This window comes from Cyprinodon tularosa, unplaced genomic scaffold, assembly GCF_016077235.1.
Source record: "Cyprinodon tularosa strain WSP-4 unplaced genomic scaffold, ASM1607723v1 ctg533, whole genome shotgun sequence".
Lineage (NCBI taxonomy): Eukaryota > Metazoa > Chordata > Actinopteri > Cyprinodontiformes > Cyprinodontidae > Cyprinodon > Cyprinodon tularosa.
The window spans coordinates 780,911-807,473 of record NW_024039267.1 but is presented as its reverse complement, the minus strand read 5'-3'; the positions used below and the strand labels follow the sequence as shown (position 1 = coordinate 807,473).

At 39.5% G+C, this 26,563-nt stretch overlaps 1 protein-coding gene across 1 annotated transcript in view; it reads right to left on the bottom strand.

Moving 5' to 3' along the window:
- si:ch73-264p11.1 (uncharacterized protein LOC100000923 homolog) overlaps nt 1-22,725 on the bottom strand; it is a 34,426-nt gene extending 11,701 nt beyond the window's left edge. Inside the window, exons 1-2 of the mRNA XM_038304379.1 lie at nt 22,231-22,725; nt 13,444-13,598 (exon numbers count right to left, since the gene is read on the bottom strand). Of these exons, the coding sequence (XP_038160307.1) occupies nt 13,444-13,598; nt 22,231-22,248 (173 nt within the window). The 5' untranslated portion in view covers nt 22,249-22,725. The remainder of the gene's footprint in view (nt 1-13,443; nt 13,599-22,230) is intronic.
- Between the last annotated feature and the right edge of the window lie 3,838 nt (nt 22,726-26,563).

Below are 26,563 nucleotides of genomic sequence, written 5' to 3'. Positions count from 1 at the left end.
ACCCCAAAAATATCACTGAAACATTTTGATGGCCACAACAACATCATGTAATTATCTAACAGTGTGCAATGATCCAGGATCGGATTTGCCTCTGTGCCATTAGCACCCGTCTATATATCTGGGCTGTACTATTCAAAATAGCCATTGTTTTAAAGGTAATTTCATTGTTTTGAGCCAAACATTGCATATCGACTTGTACAGTATTGCAAAAAAAAACAAAAAAAAAACAATCCACTTGACTTTGTTTCCAAGTTTGAAGACCTTTCGCTTTGCATCCAGGAAGCTTTTTCAATTCAAAATGTCAAAAATAGCATTGAGCTTGAGGCTATATAGAGTAAACCAAAAACAATGGCTTGTTTTGGCTTAGAAAACATGCAAATTGAACGAGATGAACGGGTCCGCCCCTTTGGAATAGGGGTTGTTTGGCTTCTTTGCTAGGCTACAATATCTGATACCTGTCTATGTCTCTAAAAGGGGAGTCGTTAAAGGGAATTTTTTGACCTGGCTGAACAGGCGAGATGTTCTGTTCCCCTATAAGATGGTGGGGGTTGCGATGATGACTGGAAGGAATCAACTCAATCGCTGATTTGTAGGATTTTGAAAGCTGAAATCTGAGTCCACTCCCTTTGTTTAAGTTTGGTTTTTCTTTCTTTACATAGATGGCTTCCTTCACACTCCTCTCAAACCACCTATCCTCTTTGTCCAAAATGTGAACAATTTGGTACTCAAAAGAATGTCCTTTGTCCATAAGGTGTAGATGTACTGCCGAGTCTTGTCCTGAGGAGGTCGCTCTTCTGTGTTGGACCATGAGTCTGTGGAGAGATTGTTTGGTTTCTCCAATATAAAGACCATAGCATTCCTCACTGTATTGAACAGCATACACCACTCAATGTTGCCCAGTCCAAAGGGGCGGACACGTTCGTCTGGTTCAATTTGCATGTTTTCTAAGCCAAAACAAGGCTTTGTTCTTGGTCCACTCTATAAAGCCTGGAACTCAACACTATTTCTGACATTGTGAATTGAAAAAGCGAATCGGGGGTGTGAACAATTTTGTTTCGTAGGCTGGAAGGTGAAGTAAAAACATACCCAACATTGACCGGCCAAGTTGCTGGAAACTAGGATAATTAGAAAGATGGTCACCATTCGCTATAAGGATCGAACTTTTCTGATGGTAAAAAGCAGACTTTATGTGGAGATTTTCTCATCATGTAATTTTTTTATTGTTAATATGCTTGATTACTTTTCATCTGTGGACCCTTATGGACAAATGGAGTATAAACAATCTAAGATTGGATTTATAATACGACCTCAGCAACGCTTCAATACCCATAACCCAGCGACGGAGAATTTGTGTCCTTACAGCTATACCTTTGGCTGCAGATAATCAGCTTCTATCTCTATCCTGTATCCTTTATTAGTTTAAAAAATTCAGTCAAGTTTTGAAGGAAACTTTAAAGGCTAAAAGCAGCAAAGATTTGCCATTTTTAATGGTTTAAATCTTGCATCTTTAACACAACATAAAATTTTGACAGTTATCATTCTCTTATACACATTTTGACATTTTCACAGTGACTATTAAAGCAGCTTTTTATGAAGGTCACGTTTTAGGTTCTAGTAGCTATTATTTTTGACATTGTTTTGATTAGGCAGGCAGTAAAACCGGGAAAAGACATGCAAAGGTCACCAGGCCAGAAATTAAACCCATGATGGCCTTATCAAGGACTTTCTCTGCTCTGGCACAGCAGTCTAAAAAAGGTTTCCATCTCTTCAGCATCAGAACTTGAGAAACTTTCAATGCGAGGATGGAGGTTGGTAAAGGACCCAAATGCAGAGATTTGGAAGGCAGAGATTAGTTTGTGCATGTTTAATAAAATAAAAGCGCAACAGAAACAAAATCCAAGACCAAAATACTAGAAGCCACAAACCAGGGTAAAAAAACACAAGGAACCAAGCAACACAAGGAACCAGCACTGAAGAACTGCACAGGGAGAGTATATATGGAAATCAGAACAAATAATGAGGTAATCAGCTGATATGAGCAGGTGTAGATAGAAGGAACTAGAAGGGAGCTGGAGAAAAGGAGAGAAGCACAGGTGGGGAACAGAGAGTAACTCAAGACTGCTTAAGACCCCGTTTACACGAAGGGAAAACGCAGATATTTCCATGCAGTTTGGCCTCTCGTTTACACCTAAACCCAACTTTTATCACAGAAAACAATTATTTCTAAAACCTCCGCCCAAAGTGGAGATTTCTGATGATGCCGGTTATGTGCTGCCATGTCAATAGGGTTAAACTGCGTTTAACTGCGTTAAAAAATCCTTAACGTCATGTCAGCAACTGATGTTTGCAATTTCTTCCTCTCTCCACGTGCAGGTTGATGTAAATGTAAAGTTTTTTGAAACGTGCACAATGTTATTTCCATTTGAAAAACTCACACAAAGAGAAAAGACAATTAGGAGAAATTATGTGCTACAATTAGATTGTCTTTGGCACTCAGACCTCAGCAGGAAACATAGCACTTAATTTTGATAGATATGCATGAACAGGAGCAAAGAACAGGGATATTTCACCCCCAGGCCTGAAACTGGTGGTGGAGTGGAGATAGATGAAGTTGGTCAGTCTTAGGAGGAATGACACTCTGATGACGTTTTAGCTATGAAGGTGGAGGAGGGGCTGGAGGTGGGTTAAAACGTTGTCATTTGAATGAAGTCACACGGCGCATCCTCCACCTGCCCACAGGAGCAGACAGGTGCGTATCGGAGGCCTTTAAGATGAACTTTGGATGCCGACTGGCTTTCGTGGAGGTGTGGTTTAAAGCTGATTGGCTGTGTCGTAGGCGAATGAACCTCGCTATGTGTAAATGTGACCTAAATATAACACAAAATGGAAAATAAACCAAAGATTAATGAAAGTGAATTACTTTGATAACTGAAAACTCAAAGGACCACAACAGAAACAGACTCAGAGACATTTAACTTAGATTTTGTTGCTATCTAGCTATGCATGAAACCTAGAAAACAAAGATCCTGCTTTTTAAAGTGGGCTACTTCTCTCTCACATCAGATCTATTTCTGCTAAAAAGTTTCAGATCATCAAAATGAAGCTCTAGCGAAAGTTCAATTGAAGAAACTCTGACTTACCTCACATCATCAGAAGCCGATCCGTCTCCGAAGCGAGCCAATCAGCTTTGAACTACTCCACCATGAAGGCCAATCAGCGTCCTGCTTCCACTTTATAAACTCCCTCAAATCTCACCACAGCCGCTATCCTGCAATCGCAATGTCGGATTTCGATCCAGACGACAATTCAATTTTCCCCGCTCGGAGAAACTCCCGTCTAGCCGCTCATCTCCTTCTTCCGCGTTACACTCCAAGGGTATATTGCCAGGCTCCGACCTAGACTCTGCTCAGATGTCTTAACGAGCCTCCCTCCTACCTCCTAGTGATTCATCTCCCTCGCCTTCCGCTTCAATCCGCTCCGATTCCTGGCCGCAAAAGACATGCAAGTCCTCCGCTCCCCTCGCCAGGCGCAGAAGGCCTCCCGGATCTGTCCCAGCAGCAGTCACCGCTACGCCCGCTCCTTCTCATCGTTTCGATGCAGCCTTGGAGCTTTTCAGCTTCCTGATTCATAGCAGCTCCCCGTCTAGTCCTTCTGGCGCTTAACAGCTCTCAGCCTCCCTCCGCTCCACCGGACTCTCTCACTCAATCCTTCGACGCTGTCCGCACGCTCCAATGTGGGAATCCCTGCACTGCCACGTCATCCCTGCCGCTGTCTGCTCAGACGGACCTCCCCCTCCCCTCATTCACAGTAGGGAACGCCCGTCGGGCCAGCCTTAGGGTAAGACGTATTCAGCCATGTTTTCATTCATAATTTTCTATCTATTTGAGTTTGCTCTTATGCTTCGCCTGCCTCTATCAGGCATACTTATATTAACACACATGCTGATATTTTCACTAGCCTCGTTCTAATTATTCAGGGGAATATTTTAATTTAGTCTCTTATTCTTCCCTCCCCTGAGTCGATCAGCAGGTCGCATCAGCAGGTGACGTCACAGTTTTCCTTAAATCATCCGATCTCCGTCTACCAGAGATCTTTCTATTGGCCAAAAAATTTGGCCGCATTTAGCATCTATCGTGATCACTCAGAGCTTCTGCAGGAGGGCCATCCGATCAGTCTGTCCCCGCCGTGCACGCTTCATATATCGTACCTCAGTCTTAGCAGCCGTCATCTTACCACCCCTTATTATTACTTCTGATTATCGTTCTGTCTTCTTCAAAAAAAAAACAAAAAAAAAAAAAAACTGATGTTCTCAATCAGTCATTTCTAAATGCCAATTGCGCTCTTGCTAGGTCAGCTAATTTGCCATGCACTTATTTCTCAAGGCCGCGCCTTCATTTCCAGTTGCTTGATCCGGCAATTTCCGTCCCTCTCCTTGGTCAGATTACTGAACGTAGGCTGCCGTTCGGATCTCTGGTCTGACTGCTTCTAATTGGAACAAATTTCTTTTCTATGTCGACATTATCTATCTCTGCCATGCTTCAAATTTTACGGATGCCGCATCCGTAGGTTTTGGGGGGTTCTTCAGGACAGGTGGTTCACGGGTTCATGGCCTCTTTTATTCACACCCATTATGCTTGTGTGAGGTCTAACCCTAGCTAGCTTGCATCGCGGGGCTCCGGGAAGGAATCGCGTCCGCCCACTGCGATAATTTCGTAGTAGTCGAAGCACTAATAGTCACTCCTCCTCCCAGTCTCTCATGCTTCATCGAAGCATCACTGGCAGCAGTCATGAACGTTTCATCATCTCGGCGCGTTATGTTCAGGCATTCAGCACTTTTATTCGCCCAAGCGTTACCCTACGTCTACTCATGGTTCTTCACCACCTCAGGATACTCTTAGAATCACGTGGCCTTCCCTCTAGTAGGTAATCTGGGCATTCGTTCTGGACCGAGCAGCTGCATTGCAGCTACTCGCGGGGTTCCGAGGCTTCCCTTAGCTCTGGGCCGATGGCTTACCAGCCTATACCTCATTCATCGGCCCAGAACTCTCACCATTCTCTCAGCTCAGTGCTCTCTCTGCCTCTAGGTAACTCTATTACAAATACTGGTGGTGGTTCAACTCATTTTCATAATTTTCTGACCTAATCACGATTATCCCCTAACTCATTTTCTACTCCCACTCCTTATCAGTTATCTTCATTATTCCCTGCTTCATGCAGTCTTCCATGCTGTCTCCTTGCTATTCATGCTATCTTCATTCTGGCTCGCATTCATGCAATCTCACCTTTATGACAGGCATTTATATGCATTCTCCTGTGTCACGTTACGTCTGGTCTGTGTCTCGTCATGTTTGCTTGCATTTTCATGCATCAATATGCACCATGTCTGCGTCTCGTCATGTGTCTGTAACCCGTCATGTTATATGTTCTATATGGACTCATCCGCAAGATTCATTATCAGACTCATCCGCAAGATTCATTATCAGACTAGATTCATCCCCTAAAGCATTACATGCTCCCTATCTGTGTCTCGTCGTGTCTCATAATGCATCCCTACGCCATTTTGCTGCATTTCCAATGCATCAATATGCACCATGTCTGCGTCTCGTCATGTGTCTGTATCCCGTCATGTTATATGGACTCATCCGCAAGATTCATTATCAGACTCATCCGCAAGATTCATCCCCTAAAGCATTACATGCTCCCTATCTGTGTCTCGTCGTGTCTCGTCATGCATCCCTACGCCATTTTGCTGCATTTCCAATGCATCAATATGCACCATGTCTGCGTCTCGTCATGTGTCTGTATCCCGTCATGTTATATGGACTCATCCACAAGATTCATTATCAGACTCATCCGCAAGATTCATCCCCTAAAGCATTACATGCTCCCTATCTGTGTCTCGTCGTGTCTCGTCATGCATCCCTACGCCATTTTGCTGCATTTCCAATGCATCAATATGCACCATGTCTGCGTCTCGTCCGTGTCTGTATCCCGCCATGTTATATGGACTCATCCGCAAGATTCATTATCAGACTCATCCGCAAGATTCATCCCCTAAAGCATTACATGCTCCCTATCTGTGTCTCGTCGTGTCTCGTCATGCATCCCTACGCCATTTTGCTGCATTTCCAATGCATCAATATGCACCATGTCTGCGTCTCGTCATGTGTCTGTATCCCGCCATGTTATATGGACTCATCCGCAAGATTCATTATCAGACTCATCCGCAAGATTCATCCCCTAAAGCATTACATGCTCCCTATCTGTGTCTCGTCGTGTCTCGTCATGCATCCCTACGCCATTTTGCTGCATTTCCAATGCATCAATATGCACCATGTCTGCGTCTCGTCATGTGTCTGCATCCCGTCATGTTATATGGACTCATCCGCAAGATTCATCATCATCATCATCATCATCATCATCTTGGGTTCATCATCATCATGGGTTCATCATCATCATCATGGGTCCATCATCATCATCATGGGTCCATCATCATCATCATGGGTTCATCATCATCATCATGGGTCCATCATCATCATCATGGGTTCATCATCATCATCATCATGGGTTCATCATCATCATGGGTTCATCATCATGGGTTCATCATCATCATCATCATCATGGGTTCCTCATCATCATGGGTTCATCATCATCATCATCATGGGTTCATCTTCATCATGGGTTCCTCATCATCAAGGGTTCATCATCATCATGGATTCATCATCATCACCATCATCATCATGGGACCTTCATCATCACCATCATCATCATGGGACCTTCATCATCATCATGGGACCTTCATCATCATCATGGGTCCATCATCATCATCATGGGTCCATCATCATCATGGGTCCATCATCATCATGGGTCCATCATCATCGGTCCATCATCATCATGGGTCCATCATCATCATGGGTTCATCATCATCATCATGGGTTCATCATCATCATCATGGGTTCATCATCATTATCATGGGTTCATCAACATCATGGGTTCATCATCATCATCATGGGTAAATCATCATCGGTAAGTTCTCGGCGTCAACCGTGGGCGCCATCCTCATCAACACCTGGCTCGGTAAGTTGTTCGCAAACCTTCTCAGCATTTCATTACGCATTCTTTATTCTGTCCCTAGCGTATGCCCTACGAGCATACGGACTCTCCGGCCTCGACCTCGGCTTTTTGGGGGATCATCCCTATTCACATTAGGGGTGGGTATTGGCAAAGAAGTCACGATTCGATTCGAATCACGATTCACATGCCACGATGCGATTCTATCACGATGCATCACGATACTTGAAATATTGCGATGCATTGTGATATTTTCACTGAACACTGTAAGAAAAAGATACAGCCCTTACCAGTGGCTGACTGGCTGGGTGTGATCTGGATAGTGTCTTCAATTGATACATAACTGAAAGCAACTGAATTCATACATAGCTGTATTTATTGAAATTACTTTTGGAGGTGTTGCAATGAAAACAAATACTGGACAGAAATATTACTATTACTGGCATGGACACACCAACAAAAAGATCTTAGGATTCATCAAACTTAAAATAACAAAATGAGGATAATCAGCCCGGACATGCTTATGACACAAAGCAGCAGGCGTCAACACATCCGCAGCGACATCTGCTGGACTGGAAGTTGTATTCCACTTGGTTTGATTGATGTGCGCCAACCATTAATGTATTTTATTTGTTCATTTTTTTTTTTTTAATAATCGATTCTTGAAGGCAAGAATCGATTCAGTAGATCACAAAAATTAGAATCACGATTCATCGATTTTACGATTATTTTGCACACCCTTAATTCACATTCATCTACTCATGCATGTTAAAGCATAATTCAGCATGAATGTTCCTGCCGAGGTCTGAGCGCCAAAGACTATACTTTCTTATCAATAAATTATTCTAATTATCTTTTCTCTCTGTGTGAGTTTTTCAGATTGAAATGAAGCTCTAGCGAAAGTTCAATCGAAGAAACTCTGACTTACCTCACATCATCAGAAGCCGATCCGTCTCCGAAGCGAGCCAATCAGCTTTGAACTACTCCACCACGAAGCCAAATCAGCGTCCTGCTTCCACTTTATAAACTCCCTCAAATCTCACCACAGCCGCTATCCTGCAATCGCAATGTCGGATTTCGATCCAGACGACAATTCACCCACCTCCATCCCCTTCTCCGCCATCGCAGCCGAATCGTCTTCCATGACACGACTTCACCTCAACTTCATCAGAGAGTATTAATCCCAGTTGTCACCATCCCTCGTCTCATCGCATTGGTCCGGCAGAAGACCACCATGTTGAGCCCGGTTCTGCCAGAGGTTTCTTCCCAAGGGAGTTTTTCCTCTCCACTGTCGCTTCATGCTTGCTCATCATGGACAGTTCACGGTACCTGCATCACCGAGCAGGACCTCTATATCCCGAGTCTGAGTGAAGCCCCGGCGTCAGCTCCCTCAGTCTTCTAGTCCCACAATTCTGCCCAGCAGATCACCTTGTCAACCAGCTCGGATTAAACCACCACCAGTTTCAGGCCCGGGGGGATCATCCCTATTCACATTCATCTACTCATGCATGTTAAAGCATAATTCAGCATGAATGTTCCTGCCGAGGTCTGAGCGCCAAAGACTATACTTTCTTATCAATAAATTATTCTAATTATCTTTTCTCTCTGTGTGAGTTTTTCAGATTGAACTATTTTTAGAATCAACCAAGGCAGCCAGAGTACGAAGAGCAGTTCTCACACTATACGCTCATTCAGTATACATTTAAAATATTCCTGGTGCTCCTATTAAAACATGTATTTCTCTTGATTACTCCAGGACCTTAGTAGAAGCCACACTGTAAGAAATGTCCATTAATTCACAGTATAAAGTATTTGTTTTTATTTGAAGGACTTTTTCCATAATTTGTTTTTACAGATCTTTCAGAGCCGTTTGGGTAAGAGAGTTCTGTCAACTTCACTGATGACAATGCGCAACATTTTAGAGTAATTTACATTAGAGAAACATTGAGAGAAAACAAAATTCTGTAAAGAAACAGATTTTTTTTTTTTTTTTTTTACAGAAAAATCCATAAAAAACAGAAAAGGTCCTGGCAGAAAATGACCACATTATTTTTATTTACAGTGCAGAAAAAACAGCTAAAGCTCTGCAGACCTCAGAAGCATCAGATAAGAATGATCAAAAAGAAAGAGAAACAGGGCGACTGAAAACACCAAGGCTCGTCTTATATTTCCACAGACTTCTATGAACCAGCCGTCTCATGCCGACAGAATCAGCTTTATTGGCTAAAAACTGTGCGTGCAAAAAGAAAGGAAATTGATTTCGGCTTTACACTTTCGCAGGGTACAGATATCAAATGTAGAGACATTAGAGAAATGGCTTGTATATTTTCACTAAGGGTTGTAGAGAACCCAGAAATTCTTACTTTCTTCCGTAAAAGTAGCACTAAAACATATTTGCCGAATATAAGATTGTAAGACTCGTTAAAATGAGACTTTTTACCGTGCATTAATAGGCAGTGGATCAGTAACTCAGTACTTAAGCAGGCTTTTAAACACTACTTCAGTAATTTCTTTGATGGCTACCTTTTACTTTTTACCTGTGAAAAAATCTGAGGAAGTTTGTGCTTAATAAACTAAAAACAAGATTCTGTGAAATAAATAATTTTAAGAAATAATCTAAAGAAAATCTTACCCAGAAATAGATGCACTAATCTGCCCATGTGGCAAAACAGCACTTTCACAGACTTAGACAACTTTTAGAAAATTTCATTTTTGTACAGCTCTCATGACATTTCCATTTGCAGTGATCAAATGTAAACATTGTGGGAGAAAAACATGGTGCTAGACTTCTTGCTCTGAGAATATATCATGATTTTAAAACATTTTGATAAGTGCAACTGTCTTACTGCACTGACAGATTATAGGAATTATTCTGGGCAGAATTTTATTAAAAAATAAGATTAATAATGTAACAGAATTTGCTCTTGCTTAAAAAAAACCTCAAAATTAGATTTAAAAAATAGTTGTTTTTTTTACAGCACTAGTGGCTTGTTTCTTTTGATAGTAAGCTGACAGGAAGGGGGGTAGAGAGAGGGGGGTAGACATGCGGGAAGGACCACAGGTCAGATTCGAACCCGGGTCGGCCCCGTCGAGTACTAAGGCCTCCATATGTGGGTTGTGCGCACTAACCAAAAACGCTTTTTGACCAGATATAACTTTTTGCAGCGTGATCGTAGAATTTAACAATTATGTAAATTTTCATAAAATATAAGTGTTTGCAAATACTAGTGTTTCAAAGAATGAGATTTAAAAAAAAAAAAAAAAACATTAAAATAAAGTATTTGGATACTTCCACTTAAAATATTGTTTTAACATGTTTTCTTTTAAGAAAAAAGATCCGATCAGTTAAATTTATCCATTAATGACACAAAATTTATTCTTGAAAAAATTAGTTGACTATAAAATTTGGCACTTAAAACATAATCGTGTTATTTGACATTTTTTAAATGCATAAATCAGTAACTCAGTCTGGCAGCATGCAGTGTTTTTATGACAGATTGCAGCATCCTGCCTGTGTAGTAATTGTTTTTGTTTTTTCTTTTAAGCTTGATTTTGTTCAATTATTCAGTAAATATAGGATAAATCCAAAAACAGCAAATCATTTAAGCCACTAAATATAAGTGCCATAGTGCTGAGGAAGGCACTAGGACCAGGGCGCAGAATGCTTAGTAATGCATTTTGCATAGAGACCACCTGACCTCGCTCGCTGTTACTAGGACCTAAACATTTGACCACCGTAATTTGGGTGACAGATTTTATAGGCACAGCCACCTCAGAGTGTGACAAAAATACAACAGTTTACTACATTTGTGCAACTCTTGTTTTTTACCGTTCTCTGCTGTCAGCCTGTAGACCTAATTTGAGTGCCATTCATCTAGATGTCTGTCTTATAATGACATCTGTGAGGCCGTGGCTTGTTTGGATTCATCAGAACAGTCCGTAGCTCCTTTCCTTCACTGGATGAATTTGAAGGAGTAGCAGCTAGGAACAATAGTTTGAGGTATTCCGATTAAGCCATAGCCTTTCTGAGTATATTTACCATAACAACATCATGCCCCCCAAACACAAGACATCATTCAAATGTTGGTTTTCAGGCTAAATTTGGACGGCCCGTCATAGTCTCGATTTAGTCCTAAAATACTTGTTGAAAATTGAGCTGTGTGTAGTCGGTCTGATTTTTTACAACTTTATCACAACAAAAAACTTCCACTTAAACCAAATGTATACGTTGTTCGGATAGAAATCATGTCGTCTTTTCAATGTCTTATCAACCAATTTCACTGCACATGCATAGATAGATTTGGTCAACAATGGTTGATGCAATGGAGACGGTGGAACTTATTTAGTAGCTGCATTAATGGCCACTATGTCAATGGGATGAGAAAACCTGCTCAGATTAAGGGTAAATACACTTAATTTAAGAAATTTTTACTTGTTTCTAGATAGTTTTTCCAGTGTACAGCCTTACTTTATCATAATCAACTGGATTTTGCTTTTTATTGATATAGGAACATAACGTAACTATGAACCTTTAACACCTAAAATAAGATAAATTAGCGTACATCTTTATATTTGAGTCCTTTTTTTTAGGTAAGAGATAAATAATTTGCTGAATAATTTACAGTATACTGTGCTATGCATATAGGTTATAGGAGCTTGACGAGGGCAAATACATTAGAACAATTACAGTGAAACTGCTCCTACTTTTCCTCGTAGTGCTCAAACCTCATTTCAACACAGATTCACACACTGATGCTACAGAGCTAAGTAGCTACAGATCAAAGTGAGGCTATCGTACGTACAATCTGGGCTCTGACTACGAACAGCAGTCAAGCTGGGTGAAGTGTTGCCGCTTCACTGGATGAGTGGCCATGTTGTTAAATGTGAATTTAACACATGCAAAACAATAAACTTTTTATTTTATTTAAAGAAATGCAAGTTGCAATGGTGCTAATATGCTTGTTTTGTTGCTGCATTCTCAGGTTGAAGGGTGTTTGTCAGAGACACAGCATGGAGAAATAAATTTTAACAAATGCAACACCCAGATGTTTATTTTGATAATCTAACAGGTTGGTGGACTAGTGTGATGGTGTTGGGTCTTTTTGCTGTGGTAAGATAAGAATGAGTTGCTATGAGTTTGCAACCTCAAGCTCATGCATTATGCAGCCAGACATTGACCTAAAGCACATATACGAGTGCCCCCCTGATCAGATAAAAGGCTGAAGGTTTTAAAGTCTATTGACGAGACAGCCATAATGTAAAATGGTTTAGCGTGACTGAAATCAGCAAATACTAACCCTAAATCCCTCCACACTGATGTAAACAACTCGGCGGCGGTAATTGATATCAACTGCTAGACGGGGGGGGGGCTGCAACCTTCAGAGTTTTTCCAAAAAATCTACCACAGGAAATGTGTCACAAAGAGCCACAATCTATTCATTTTAGGTTTTAAACAACAGAAAAGCGAGACATCTGCAAAAAGAGGGTAGATGCATTTTCCTCTATAAGATCTCAACATGTTTGGGAGCAAATTTTTTTTTTAAAAGCAGAGTACCAAAGTAATGACCAGGAAAGTGTTACTGGTACTTATCAGTGTAAACCAGATGACAGTTTAAACTGTCTGCTGCTGTGTTTTTATGCCTATGTTTAACATTCCTCAACTGATGTTTTCGGTTTTTATCCAAAGTAAATAAAAGCTGCTCCAGAAGGCCCAAAGAGCCGCTTGTCTGCAGGCTACTGAGCCCTGGTTTAGGGGGTCATTACTGTTTCCCAATGGGAGAGGCAGGTTTGGAAAGGTTTGTTTCCACTCAACAATTGTTATTTTAAAGCTGCTTTTTGCATTAAGTCAGGTAATTGTTAAAAAAAATTATTTGTTTGATGGTCTAAAACCACACAAAGGGAAGTGCTATAGAAGGGGCCAGTTATTCAAAACTTAGTAAAATATTTATAATTTTAACTAATTTAGGCAGCCAGGGGGACGCAGAGTTACTAGAATGCACCAATTTGTTTTAGTTTCAAGCTTAACTTCAATATCAATATAAAAATCAAGACATTAAGAAGCAATCTTCAGGCTGAAAGTTTTCTTTGGTCTAACTTCTGCATTTCTAACACATTAGCTGATGTTTTCACAGCTAGTTAACACCGAGGCCCTGCAGAGGACAGTGAGGGGAGCAGAGAGGGTGTGTTCCAGACGCACTCGCTGTTTGATCCACCACCATACTGGTACCGAAACATCAGAACCAACACACTGTAGCTCAGCTTTCTGCTTCCAGTTGTTTACTTTGACTATACTGCACTGTTATATCAGTTCAGTCATTTCCACTAGTTTGTTGGGTAATTTAATAGAAACATCTGGTTTAGATTGGTACTCACTAGACACACAGACACAAGGCACCCTGGATGCTCTCGCTCTCTCGGATCAGGTAGGCTCCATCCTTGTTCTTTCTCCCCAGCAGCTCCTCACACTCCCTCTTGGACATGGCGCCGTGGTAACATGCCGGCAGAGCCACTGCCATGGTGAACAAAGGCTGCGGGCCAGCAAACAGTCTTCAACCTCTTTGTCTGCGATACTTCTGCTTTCAACTAACAAGTAAAAAAAAAAAACCCACACCTCAGTTCTAGACACCCCTTCAGGAGGCGCGATGAAAGCTCCGGACCACAGAGAAAATGAATAAATGAGTGCAGAAGGAGGTCAGCTATTGCCGCCTTGATATGCTTGGAAATATGCACACTGACACGTCAGGAAACCAAGCTGTTATTCTGAGAATGTCTGCAGGAAGTTTACACGTGTAGATATGACAAGGGACATAGAAACTGAAAGATGTAGGCTACTTCACAAACCAGAGAGGCACATCTATAGGTCAGAAATAATTCATCAGGGGAGGATGTAAAAAAAAAAAAAAAAAAAGTTAAAATCCTTTTAGCCATGTGATCAGATGCAATAACAATCAGCCCCTCTATGTCTCTTTACTGATGACATAGTGAGGAAAATTCCTGTCATCATCATCATCATCATCAATAAGTCCAACGTGTCACATTTAGTCATCTAGTGAGAGATTAGTTTCTGTGCACTATAGTGGGAAAAAAGCATTCAACCATTAATCCCAGTTAAATGAACGGATATTGATGGATTTCACTCAGTCAGCTCTTTATTTTATATCTTTGCAAAGAGTGAACAGCCCATCATACAGCCCCTACTGCTCTGTATTCAGCCCTGTTCTGCCCGGGCAGAGTCCGTTCCCCCCTACTTACAATAATGGAAAGTAATCAGAGTCAAAACAAATCACAAACACTTTGCTTAACAGTAACATGTTATGAATAAACCTTGAGAAAGAATCTGATTTGTTATGGGAAGAAGCTATGTCTGGTCTACAAACACCATCCTACAGAGAATGGTGTGACCTTGAAGGTGACACAGACTGAGTGAAAACTTTTATTGTGAGTAAATAGGATAAATTAATATATGATAGAAGAAAGATACCTACATTTTCTGACCACACACTTCAGAGTAATAAAATGCAGTTTTTTTCACTTTAGTTCTGCTTAGTTTAATGTGATTAGCTTCACTTAATTCAGGTTTCTTTGGATAAAGTTCAGTTTAATCTCTTTTTTTAATATGAAGTTTTTTTTATTGATGTTTTTTTCTCTTGTACAGCACTTGTTGATACTAGAATGGCAAACGTTTTTCTTTCTTAACTCCAATTTAGCCAATGAAATCAAGTTTATTTTCTTCGGCTCAGTTTGAGTCAAGTTTGGTATTAAATCAAGTAAGAATGTGGATTTAATTTTATTTCTGTCCAATTGAATTCATTTCACTTTATTTTTGGTTCTATTAAAATCCCTTTGTTATTTACAGTTAAGTTCAATTTTCTTCAGTTCAGTTTAGTTTGGATCATTTTCTCATGATTTAAATCCCTCCTGATCAATTCAGCTAAAACTTTTCTCAATGTGCTTTAATTAGTTTAATTCAATTAAATGCATTTCAGTTTATTTGAACCGGTTCCTTTTTTTTAAAATAGGAACTCAAGGCAAAAACCATACTTAAGATAAAACTAATGATGTACAATTCCGGCAGAATAGAATAGACCTGGAATAAGAAGCCAGACATTGGAAATTATAAACAAATACAGACTGTGGAATCCAACTTCCATTGGTAACAACTGATTTATTCAAGTTTACCCAGCTTGATTTATGTAATTTATAAATTGTTAAACCATTGTTAATAAATGAAGCTGGGTAAACATAATTCAGTCACTTTTTTACCAATTAAAGCATTTATTTAAGGAGTTTATACAGACAAAATACAATTATAGAAAAAACTATACAGTTATGGGAACATAATACATTCAGGTTATGAACCTGTATAACAAAAATGTACAAGGGGAACTTTTTTATCTATATAATTGTGCAAAAACAGACTATTTAGAGGAATACAGCAATGGGCCTAAATACTATCAGTCACAAGTTGAAAACTTCCATGTTTGCACCTTTAATACATCTAAATAGACAGTATTAGATCTAATGTTAGAGCTTCTCTGAACAATAATATGCATGAGCTGAACAATAAGTGCAAAAACAGGCATCAGAGAGCCCTCTGCTGGTGGGCTGCAGTATTCCAATAATGAGTAAGAATGCAACTGATCTCTATTTATTCAATACATTGCTGATAAGCCATTGGTGGTGCTAGTGGTGGAGTGAGGCCACATGCCGCCATATTGGTACTCCCTAGTTAGACTGGTTGCAATGTAAACAATCTGTGCACTTCAGAATCGAACAATGATGATTTTCTCATTTTCAGGGGGAATTAAGACTTTCAAAACAAAGATAAAGTCCTCACTTTGACACACACTTGGTGTTTCATAGTATCTGTAGATTCCTGTAATGTATGGTTGAAAATAGGCACATCACATTGCATTGTCAGTATGAAGTCTATAAATCATATATAACATAACTTACAAATATATATATTTGTATATGTTTTGTGTATACATATATATATATATATATATATATATATATATATATATATATATATATATATATATATATATATATATATATATATATATATATATATATAGAAGAGAAAGCTCCTCACAATGCATGGAGGGTTCCACCCCAAATCCAGCACCCTGAGACTGTACACCAAGCGTAGTGAGGGAGGCCGAGTGCTAGTGAGTGTCAAGACCACTGTCCAGGATGAAACAACTAAGATCCAGGAGTACATCAGAAAGATGGCCCCCAAAGACAAATGGCTTGGTGAATACCTCAGGCAGGAGAAAACCGAAAGTGAGGACAAGAAAGAGGAAGGAGAACCATCATGGAGGGACAAGCCGCTGCACGGCGTATACCACAGACAAATAGAAGAAGTGGCTGATATCAAAAAATCCTACCAGTGGCTGGAAAAGGCTGGACTGAAGGACAGCACAGAGGCACTAATCATGGCAGCACAAGAACAGGCACTCAGTACAAGATCAATAGAGGCCAGGGTCTACCACACCAGGCAGGACCCCCGATGCAGACTGTGCAAAGATGCCTCTGAAACAATACAGCACATAACAGCGGGGTGTAAAATGCAGGCAGGAAGTGCATACATGGAACGCCACAACCAGGTAGCTGTCATAGTGTACAGGAACATCTGCCATGAGTATGGGCTGGAAGTCCCGGGGTCAAAATGGAAGACACCTCCTAAGGTAGTTGAGAATGACCGAGCTAAGATCTTATGGGACTTCAAGATCCAGACTGACAAACAGGTGATGGCTAACCAACCAGACATCGTGTTGATCGACAAACAGCAGAAGAAGGCAGTAGTGATAGATGTGGCAATCCCAAGCGACAGCAACATCAAGAAGAAAGAACACGAGAAGCTTGAGAAATACCAAGGACTGAAGGAGGAGCTAGAAAAGATGTGGAAAGTGAGAGCAGCAGTGGTGCCAGTGGTAATTGGAGCACTGGGGGCTGTGACCCCCAAACTGGGAGAGTGGCTACAGCAGATTCCAGGTAAAACATCAGAGGTCTCAGTCCAGAAGAGCGCAGTCCTAGGAACAGCTAAGATACTGCGCAGAACCCTCAAACTCCCAGGTCTCTGGTAGAGGACCCGAGTTTGAGGATGACACATACCACCCCACGAGGGGTGAGATAGATAGAGAGAGAGAGAAAATCAGAAACAGTAACTGCATCTGACTCATAATGACCACATTTCAATCTATCACAGGTACACATGCTAAGCAGCGTCTGTTCCTGCACACTAAAACAAAGGGCAGGTCACTACTTTTGTATTGTGAAGGTGCCAAAGTAAGTGTTAAAGACAAGGGTGTAACTTTGTGATGAAAGTTGGTGTTGATGCTCTGGAGGCTGATGGACCTACAGTCACTCCACCCAAACACTTTCATTAGGTTTTTGTATTTTCCAAAAATGAGCTCAAACAAATATTTATTGAATGCTCTGCTATTGTTAAGAACACAAGAGAACCAAAATACATTGATATTTATATATATGTATACATAGTTAGATAGACGCCTTTTAGTGCATTGCATATATAGGGCCTAAAAACATTAATGTATATATATATATAAAAAAAAAAAAAAAGAATAACAGCCGATTCTGATTCTGAAGTACAATTTCGATTCCTTCCATCCAGAAAAAAATGGATATGCTTCATTTTAAATATAGCATAGAATATTTTTTCTTGTAAACTTTCTGGTAAACTTAGACATATATATTATTGCATGTTGCATATCCCAGAGAATCTGTTTCCCTTTTAAATCTGCAGCTCCCAGTATTTCTCTCTGTGCTCTGTTTAAAAAGATTTACGAACCTCTCTTATAATATAATGATGCCAGAAACTAAATTTTAAGATATGTAGAAGCTCTACAGTCTCATTGTGTCTGTCTGTACAATAAGAAACTATGTTTTCCCAAGCTTCTTGCATTATAAAACTAACTTACAAACTGTTGCCGTTTTTTAGCTGAAATGGCTCCTTATGTCTCAAGAACAGTGGCATGATATGTAATTTTTTTTTAGCCAACCCTTCTCCTAACTTTTACTTAAACAACAAAGTAGCTGCTGATTAATATTCACTGAGTGCTGCTGTGTGTCTCTCCTCCAACCACGTAGCTACTTTGTACATCAGTGAAATGCCACCACAAATCCGATGTCTCAAATCGACAAATACGATGATGTTACACCGAGAGGCGGGACACAGGAGCCGCAAGAGACAGAGAAAAAACACTGACTCAAACGCCCAGAGCACAGATAGCTGCACCCAATGTCTGCTCCCCTCTGGATAAAGAAAATGAGTGGAACAGGGAAATAAAGTGGAAATTATTGGTGGGGACTGTCCCCACCAGTCCTTCAGAAAGTTACGCTTGTGGTAAAAGACAGTATAAACTATATACTAAATGGTACTTGTGTATTGGTGCTATTCTATACATGTACACTGGAGCACGATCGGTACAATGACCATACTGTAGTTGATTTGCTTTTTGTTTAGAGTCACAGACAACACAGGACACTGATCCCACCTGTGATCTGAGCTCAGATACGAGCTCTGATGATGACCAGGACATTTTGGCACACCCTTGAGAAAACTGGCTGAAAATAGCCTGAGGCTTCTGCACAGGCTGCAGCAGGATGACTGCTTGTCCTTTGGGAATTTCATGGCAGAGTGAGGAAGGTACCAGTGGACAGTGTTGGGATCTGGAGGCTTGTTCACTTTCTCCACCAGAGGGCGCCTGAGATCTTCCTCCTGAGGGCATGAGCTCACCTCTACACACCTGTTTCCTGTCTCCTCATCAAGAAGACCTATTTAAGTAGGAGGAGGCTGACACTTCCCTGCCAGAGTGTTGCCAGTAATGATCCTGACTTGTCTGGAAACCTGAAATCCTGGAGATTGATATCTCTGCCTGGAATCTGCCTGCCAGCACTCAGTGTCTGCCTCTGCCCTCAGCCCTCTGCCTGCCGACTAGCCTCTGGATTCACAAGGTTCCCCCCCCTGCTGATCAGAATCCTCTCTGAGCAGGTATTTATCCCTGTCACCAGTAAACTGCAAATTTCCTGGATCCATTCTAACTGCTCTGTCCTCCTCAGTGGCTTCCCTGCCGTGACCCGTCAGAAGAACCCAGAACCTGTACTCCATAACATGTAACATTGTCAATAAATCATTTAACTTTTTCCCTGACTTAAGAGTGGTTTCTGCATGTGGGTTAGACGCCTTGAACCCAACATGACAGACAGTAGGGACATTGTTATCAGGAATACCATCAACTACATGTATAATGAGATGGATCAGCTGCGGGCAGCAGCACAGACACCGAGCTGACTGTTATACACTACATGTTATACACTTCATAAATCTTTTTTTTTTTTTATTGCCCAAAGGCAATTCTGTCACCAATACAAACACACACGCTTAATTTCCACCTTGTTCTGTAATAATAATTAATTGTCCAATAGTATGTCAATTGTTACATTGCATTGAATATGAACAATATCTACCACAGTCTGGATGTGCAGAGCCATGGTTTTTGCATTAGATACACATTTTTTTCTTTGGTTAACTACATGTTTACAAAGTTTGTTTACATTACCTGCTCTATTGTATATTTTTGAATATGTACATTTTCTGTTTGCATTGTCAATATTATCTTTTTTTTCTTCCTTTTTTTCCCACCTTGGTGTGTCTCTGTTTAGAAATAAAAACCAAAGCTTTATAGACACAGCATATCTTTTTTATTATTCTGAAAATCATACAGTATGCCAAATTACAGACATTTCTTAAATGGGTTGTTAAAAACATCATATAAAAAGATAAAAGCAAGTTTAAAAAAAAAAACAGTGTGTGGAAGAGTAAGGAAAGGTCATTACTCAGGGCCATCACTCTTCAAGCGTTCCAAGTTTACTTTGAGTCAGCACCTCATTCTGCCATGACACAGGTTTACGCTCTGTCTGGAAGAAAAACATTAGGTCTCTCCTCACTGCCATAGATGCTCTGGTGGCGCCTGCTTTGGACAACATTGATGAGTCAATAGGCTACATGTTGGAATCCCCAGTGACATCAGCTCGCCACTCACCAGACCCAGCTCTTTCCCATGATAGCTGGGGGGGGGGTATGCATGCTTCTTAGCTTTCCACCTCGTCTGTGTGGGTGAGGTAGTTGTGCAGCACCACACACACTTTAACCACATCCTCAGCTTTGTCGGGGGAAAACTCAATTGGCCGTCCGAGGATCCTCGAGCATGCACCAAGGTGTTTAAAATAACCCGTGTCGGTAGTTCAGTAGATCTGCTTGTCTTTAAGCAGATTAGTTTGTGCATGAGAAGAAATGGGTATGGGAGACAATGAAGCACTCATTTTTACATTACATTTGGATGTATAAATGCAGTTTACCTAACATATTTTGAGCATTTCCACTGAACATAGATGTCGGGATACGCAGCACATCGTTCATTATGTTACATTACATTACATGAGCTATCTCTATAGTTATGCTGCTTTAGCCTTAGACTGCTGGAGGACATAGGGACCACTTTTTAATCATTTTGCTCCTTTCTATCTACAGGTATCCCTCCCCACACACACTCTGCAGAATCTATTCTCTAACGTTCTGCTCTCTCTGCTTTCTCTCATAGTAGCTTCATCTGATCTGTTCCTGTTTGGCTGTGACTCCATCCTGGAGAGAAATATCAGCTGTGCTGCTGCCATCAACACCTTAGTTTATAGATTGGCCTGTTTTTAGTCCTGTTTCTCTGACTGTGACTGGTTGGATGTGCTCTCTTCATCCTCTGACATGGGAGCTGGCTCAGAGCTCGTCTGCCTGGCTGTGTGTTTCCTGCATGGGGTGCCTTTTACAGCTGCTTTTTCTATATCTGTCCTAATAGCTACCCCATGCTAACATGTCAAAGCTATTTTCCTCCCATGACCTGCAGGGGGTGCTGTGCTCCGGACCACGTGGACCTCAGGGTAAGTTTATCTTTTGGTCAGTTGATTTTACTTTTAGAAAGGAATAACAAAAAGCAAATGGCTTTGTGATTTAAAATAAAACCTTGAGGTCTAAATACAAAGAATTAAGTATTTTCTTTTTTGTGTGTCAAAAAAATAAAAATTGTGTCATAAAAATCATTTTAATTTGGTTTTTATTTCGATTAACAAATGAAATTACTTAAAAATTTCTTTAAAACAGAAACAAAAATTCATGTTTTATTTATTTATTAATTTATTGTTTGCACTCTCAATAAGGTATTGTTGCTACTGAAAGCAGTGGGTTGCTAGTTTGAGCCCCTGCTATAATCATTTCAGGTTTTGTGTCTTTGGGTGAGACACTTCTCTATGTTAAGGACTGAATGGCAGTCAGGCTGCTGTCAGTGTGCCCCAGGACTGGTTGCAATGTTAAGCACTTTGGAGTCCTTCGTATTCCTAAATTTATCTAGAAATACAGATTAATCATTGCAAAATCTCATATTTGTTTTGCTAAACATCCTCCTATTTCCCCAGTTTTTTTGTATAATATGTGCTGAGATGTCAGTGGATGACATGTTCTCTAAACGGGTACACTGCAAGAAAAGAATTTCCTGCAAGGGATTGATAAAATCATTCTGATTCTAACAGGCTTTATTTTACTATGCCTAAATCATAACTAAACTTCTACAGACATTTTCTGCTGGGCTAAAGCAGTAATGGCACCTGGTGTTCTTTTAAAGGGACATCTAGTCACAGAAAATGAAGAAAATAGGCCTTTTCTATTAATGTTTTAAAGTAATTGATTTGTTTTTCTTAATCAAAATACAAGACAATACTTAAATTATTCTCTTTCCTTTTTGACAATGAAAAAATATGTTTGATCATCTGTGGCATAGAAAGAACTCCTGCATCATTCGTTTATTCATTTTTTTAATTTTAAACAAACAATGAAAATACAATACTTATCCTTTCTTTGGGCTCTCAGGTAACGATGGTTATATGAGGTATAGGCGGCCAGTAAAACGCCACTGTTAAATAAGATAATCCTAATGAACTGAGTGCACAGGTCATGTTTTCAGCTGGAATTTCTCACACAGAAATGTGTTAAAACTTGTTCTTTTTTTACTCATCAAAGCAAATAGATTTCAGCGAAAGAACAGAGCAGCTTAACAACCAGAGCATTGAGCATCCAGAGTGTCTCACCTCAAAATAGACAAGCATCCAAAGTTGAATCCTTGACTTTTTGACTCTTAAAACTGCTTCAATTTGAATGCAGCATCAGCTTCATTCTGGTCTTGGGACAATAACAACATATAAAGGTTCTTACTTTTTTTTTCTATCATTCGTTCACATATTTTCTCCTTCTATCCATTTATCCTTTCATCCATTCATCTGTTCTTCTGGCTATTCTTCCAGCCTCCAGTCTCCTCCACCCAATTATCCATCTCAGCCTTTATCTTTTCCTCTAGATCTTTTTCCAGTGCTGCTCTCCAGCTCCTTCTCTGAGATCCGATCACTTTAATAAATCATGAGGGATGTATAATCCTTTCAGAAAGTTCTGGAACTGCTCCGCACCTTCTTCCTCTGGAGTGTACCCAGACAACTGGAGACTAATCCTTGGTTCCGATCATTGCAGATTTGGATCCATCACCTTGCTAAGGAGCTCAGAGCTTCATGTTGCTGTTTGAGAAGAGGAAACTTTTCTGATCTCATGATCTAATCAGGGAAATCCACTTTGACCCATGTAATTTGCCAAGTGAGATGGCAGGTGAGGAGGCGGAGCTTGTAAAGGTAAGCTCTTTAGGTGGTCTGAACATTGTGGCTAAACGGTGACCTTTCATCTGTACTTAGAGGTGTTGAAGTCAGGATGGAAAAACTTCTCTGAATTAGCAGTAAACACTTTACAATGATATTTAATCAATGGATTGGGTTCCTTTATTAAGACAAATATGCACAGCAAAAAAGTGAAATATAAGTGAGTCAATTTTTCTTAAAATTACTTAATTTTCCTCTGATTTCAGCAGTTAAGTCAGACAATTTGTCAGTTAAATGAGGTTATTCATGTTTAAACTAGAAAAATCAACTACGCAACTATCTTATTTCAAGTACATAATATCTAATTATTCTATTTTAAGTTGAAAACACTGTACATACCTTTACCTGCTCAAATTAAGGTGAATACACTGATTTTAAAAGCCTTTTACTCATCATAGTAACAAAAGATACTTAAGATATGGTTCATTATTTGTTCCTATTATTATAAATAACAGATACTTTGCTGTTACATGATCTAGATCAGTGTTTCCCAACCTTTTTTGACTTGTGTACCCCTTTAGGCATTTTGTCTTACCATGAGTACCATGGGGAGGAGGAATGGATGCATTGATATTTATCTAAAAACAAATGAATGATTTATCACTTGACAACAAAAGAACCCTCAGACAAACTGAACTCTATTGAAATATAAATCCTCCTTCTCACATATAAAGCCTTAAATGGCCAAGCTCCATCTGATATCAGAGATCTGATTGTTCCTGATGTTCCTAACAGAGCACTTCGCTCTCAATCTGCAGGTTTACTAGTGGTTCCTAGAATTTCTAAAAGTAGAATGGGAGGCAGATCTTTTAGTTATCAGGCTCCTCTCCTGTGGAACCAACTACCAGTTTTAGTCCGTGAGGCAGACACCCTGTCTACTTTTAAGGCTAGGCTTAAAACTTTCCTTTTTGATAAAGCTTATAGTTAGAGTGGCTCAGGTTATCCTGAGCTATCTCTATAGTTATGCTGCTATAGGCTTAGACTTTTGGAGGACATAGGGACCTCTATTTCATCATTCTGCTTCATTCTATCTCTCTATTCTATTTTCCCACTCTGCAGAATCTGTTAGTTCAATCTCTAACGTTCTGCTTTCTCTGCTTTTTCTCATAATAGCTTTGCCTCATCTGTTCCTGTTTGGCTGTGACTCCATCCTGGAAAGAAATATGTGCTGCTGCCATCAACACCTTTGTTTATAGTGTGTTAATAGTTATAGTTTTTCAGTGTAGCACTTTTTCTCTGACTGTGACTAACGGGGTGTGCTCTTTTCATCGTCTGACAAAGGAGCTGGCTCAGAGCTTGTCTGCCTGGCTGTGTGTTTCCAGGATGGGGCTGTCTGTGGAGTCTGGGGTTGACAGTTGCCTTTTTTGATTCTGTCTCCTTGAACCCCAGTCGGCCTCGGAGATTTCATCCTGTTAAATGGGAGTTTTTCCTCTCCACTGCCGCTACAAGCATGCTTAGTGAGAAATTGCCTTTGAATAAATTAGTCTATGCTTTTCCTTAGATAGAAAACTTTGAATCAATTTGACTGTATGATCTGGTTGAATGGTAAAGTGCCTTGAGATGACATGTGTTATGACTTGGTGTTATATAAATAAACTTAATTGAACTAAATCAGGGATATTGCATCATAAAAGCAGAAAAATGCTGTTTCTGTAGCTTGAAAGCTCAGAGATCCTCAGTAATTCCTGCAGGTAGTAAATGGATGAGGAAATCAATTAAAATAGTGATCTGCTTAGAAAGTAGAGGAAATTATTTCTCCACTGTGTCTTTTTGGACATATATATAATTAGTAATAAACAAACATCCAACAGAAGCTGACTTTTGACTCTGTTCCCTCTAACAACTTCAGTCCCCGCTGCTGCTTTCTGTCGCTCTCTGCTAAACTGAGGCTCCACTTTTATTTATCCGCTGCTGATTGTAAGGTTGTAACAGTGACTCTAACATTACTGTAACCCTCAACTCTCTGTAGAGGCTAAATTACATGTGTTTATGTTGGATCTGATACGATCCAAATACAGGGTGGCATGGGCTGGGTGCAGTGTGCAGCTATCATTAACCATCACTGGTGTGGCTTTAACCTTCGCAGCACACGTTAACCCAAATCCTGCTCTGACTCCACTAAGTGGTGATTAATGTTACACTTGAAGAAACTTAGAAGAAGTTCAACAACAAGCATTTTTTTATTGCATGACCTCTGATTTTTCTTTTAATTTTTGACTTTAACAAATTTAGCTCTTGTTTAAAAAGGTCACATTTTCTGCTCTGTTATTAAGAAACCACTTATTTCAGTTGTATGAAAACCAGTGAATCTGTTCGCAGCAGCTTTTATAAACATCTCTAGTCTGGCAGCTGATGTTTTATTAAGAATAAACCATCATCCTCCATGCAGGGATAAAAAAATAATAGACAATCATACTTTATAGAGATTTAATGTGTAATTATGTGTTCCCTTTTCTGAATCTTTTTTTATCTATCTTCATTTTTAAAGCACCAAATATGACCAAAGTGCTGGACTGGACCATAGATTTAAAGGAAAACAAAATAAAACTGTAGGAACATTAATTAACACAATTAAGAAGACAGCCTGGTGCTTCTGCTCAAGTAAAAAAAAAAATGATTAATGGTCCTTCGTACAGTAAGAGGAAGATTTGTTGCTGTACATTTAAGGTTCCATTTTAAAGTTCTCTCATTTGGGTTTAAATCCCTTAATGGTTTTGGATTTTTTTTTTACATTTTACTTTATTTTCAACCATGGAAATCATGTTATGAAAAAAAAAAATAACGTGAAAATGCTACAAACTCTTGGATCGATGTCAAAAAGTTTTCAGAAAAACTAAGTGACAGTCAGCTGTAGTGGCTGCTATAACTTGACTGGGAATACAAACCAGAATACACAGTAAAAGCTTTAAACTGGACTCATTTATGTCCCTGGTCTCAGTATTCAATAAATGAATCTTTAGATTTCTTTATGCTTTATATAGATTTTTATTGTTGTTTATATTGTACGTTATATTAGAATTACTTCAATGATACTTAAAATGAGAGCTTTAGTTTAAAAGATGACAAATAATTATTTTTTTTATTTATTTAGATTTTATATAAAGTTTGTAAAACACAAAAACAACAGCAAAAAAGCCATTATACCCTAAATCATTAAAACATCTTTAGTGGCATCATTATGGCCAAACACTTTTTATAATTTAGATAGATAGATAGATAGATAGATAGATAGATAGATAGATAGATAGATAGATAGATAGATAGATAGATAGATAGATAGATAGATAGATAGATAGATAGATAGATAGATAGATAGATAGATAGATAGATAGAGAGAGAGAGAGAGAGAGAGAGAGAGAGAGAGAGAGAGAGAGAGAGAGAGAGAGAGAGAGATAGATAGATAGAGAGAGAGAGAGAGAGAGAGAGAGAGAGAGAGAGAGAGAGAGATAGATAGATAGATAGATAGATAGATAGATAGATAGATAGATAGATAGATAGATAGATAGATAGATAGATAGATAGATAGATAGATAGATAGATAGATAGATAGATAGATAGATAGATAGATGATAGATAGGTAAGAAAAAAAATCAACTGCAGTCTCTTATTTTTAGTTCATGATATCTAATTATCTCATTTTAAGGTTAAATACTCATTCCATTGGCAGATCATCTTATTTTCCAGCTCATATTAAGGGTAAACACACTTACTTTAAGACATT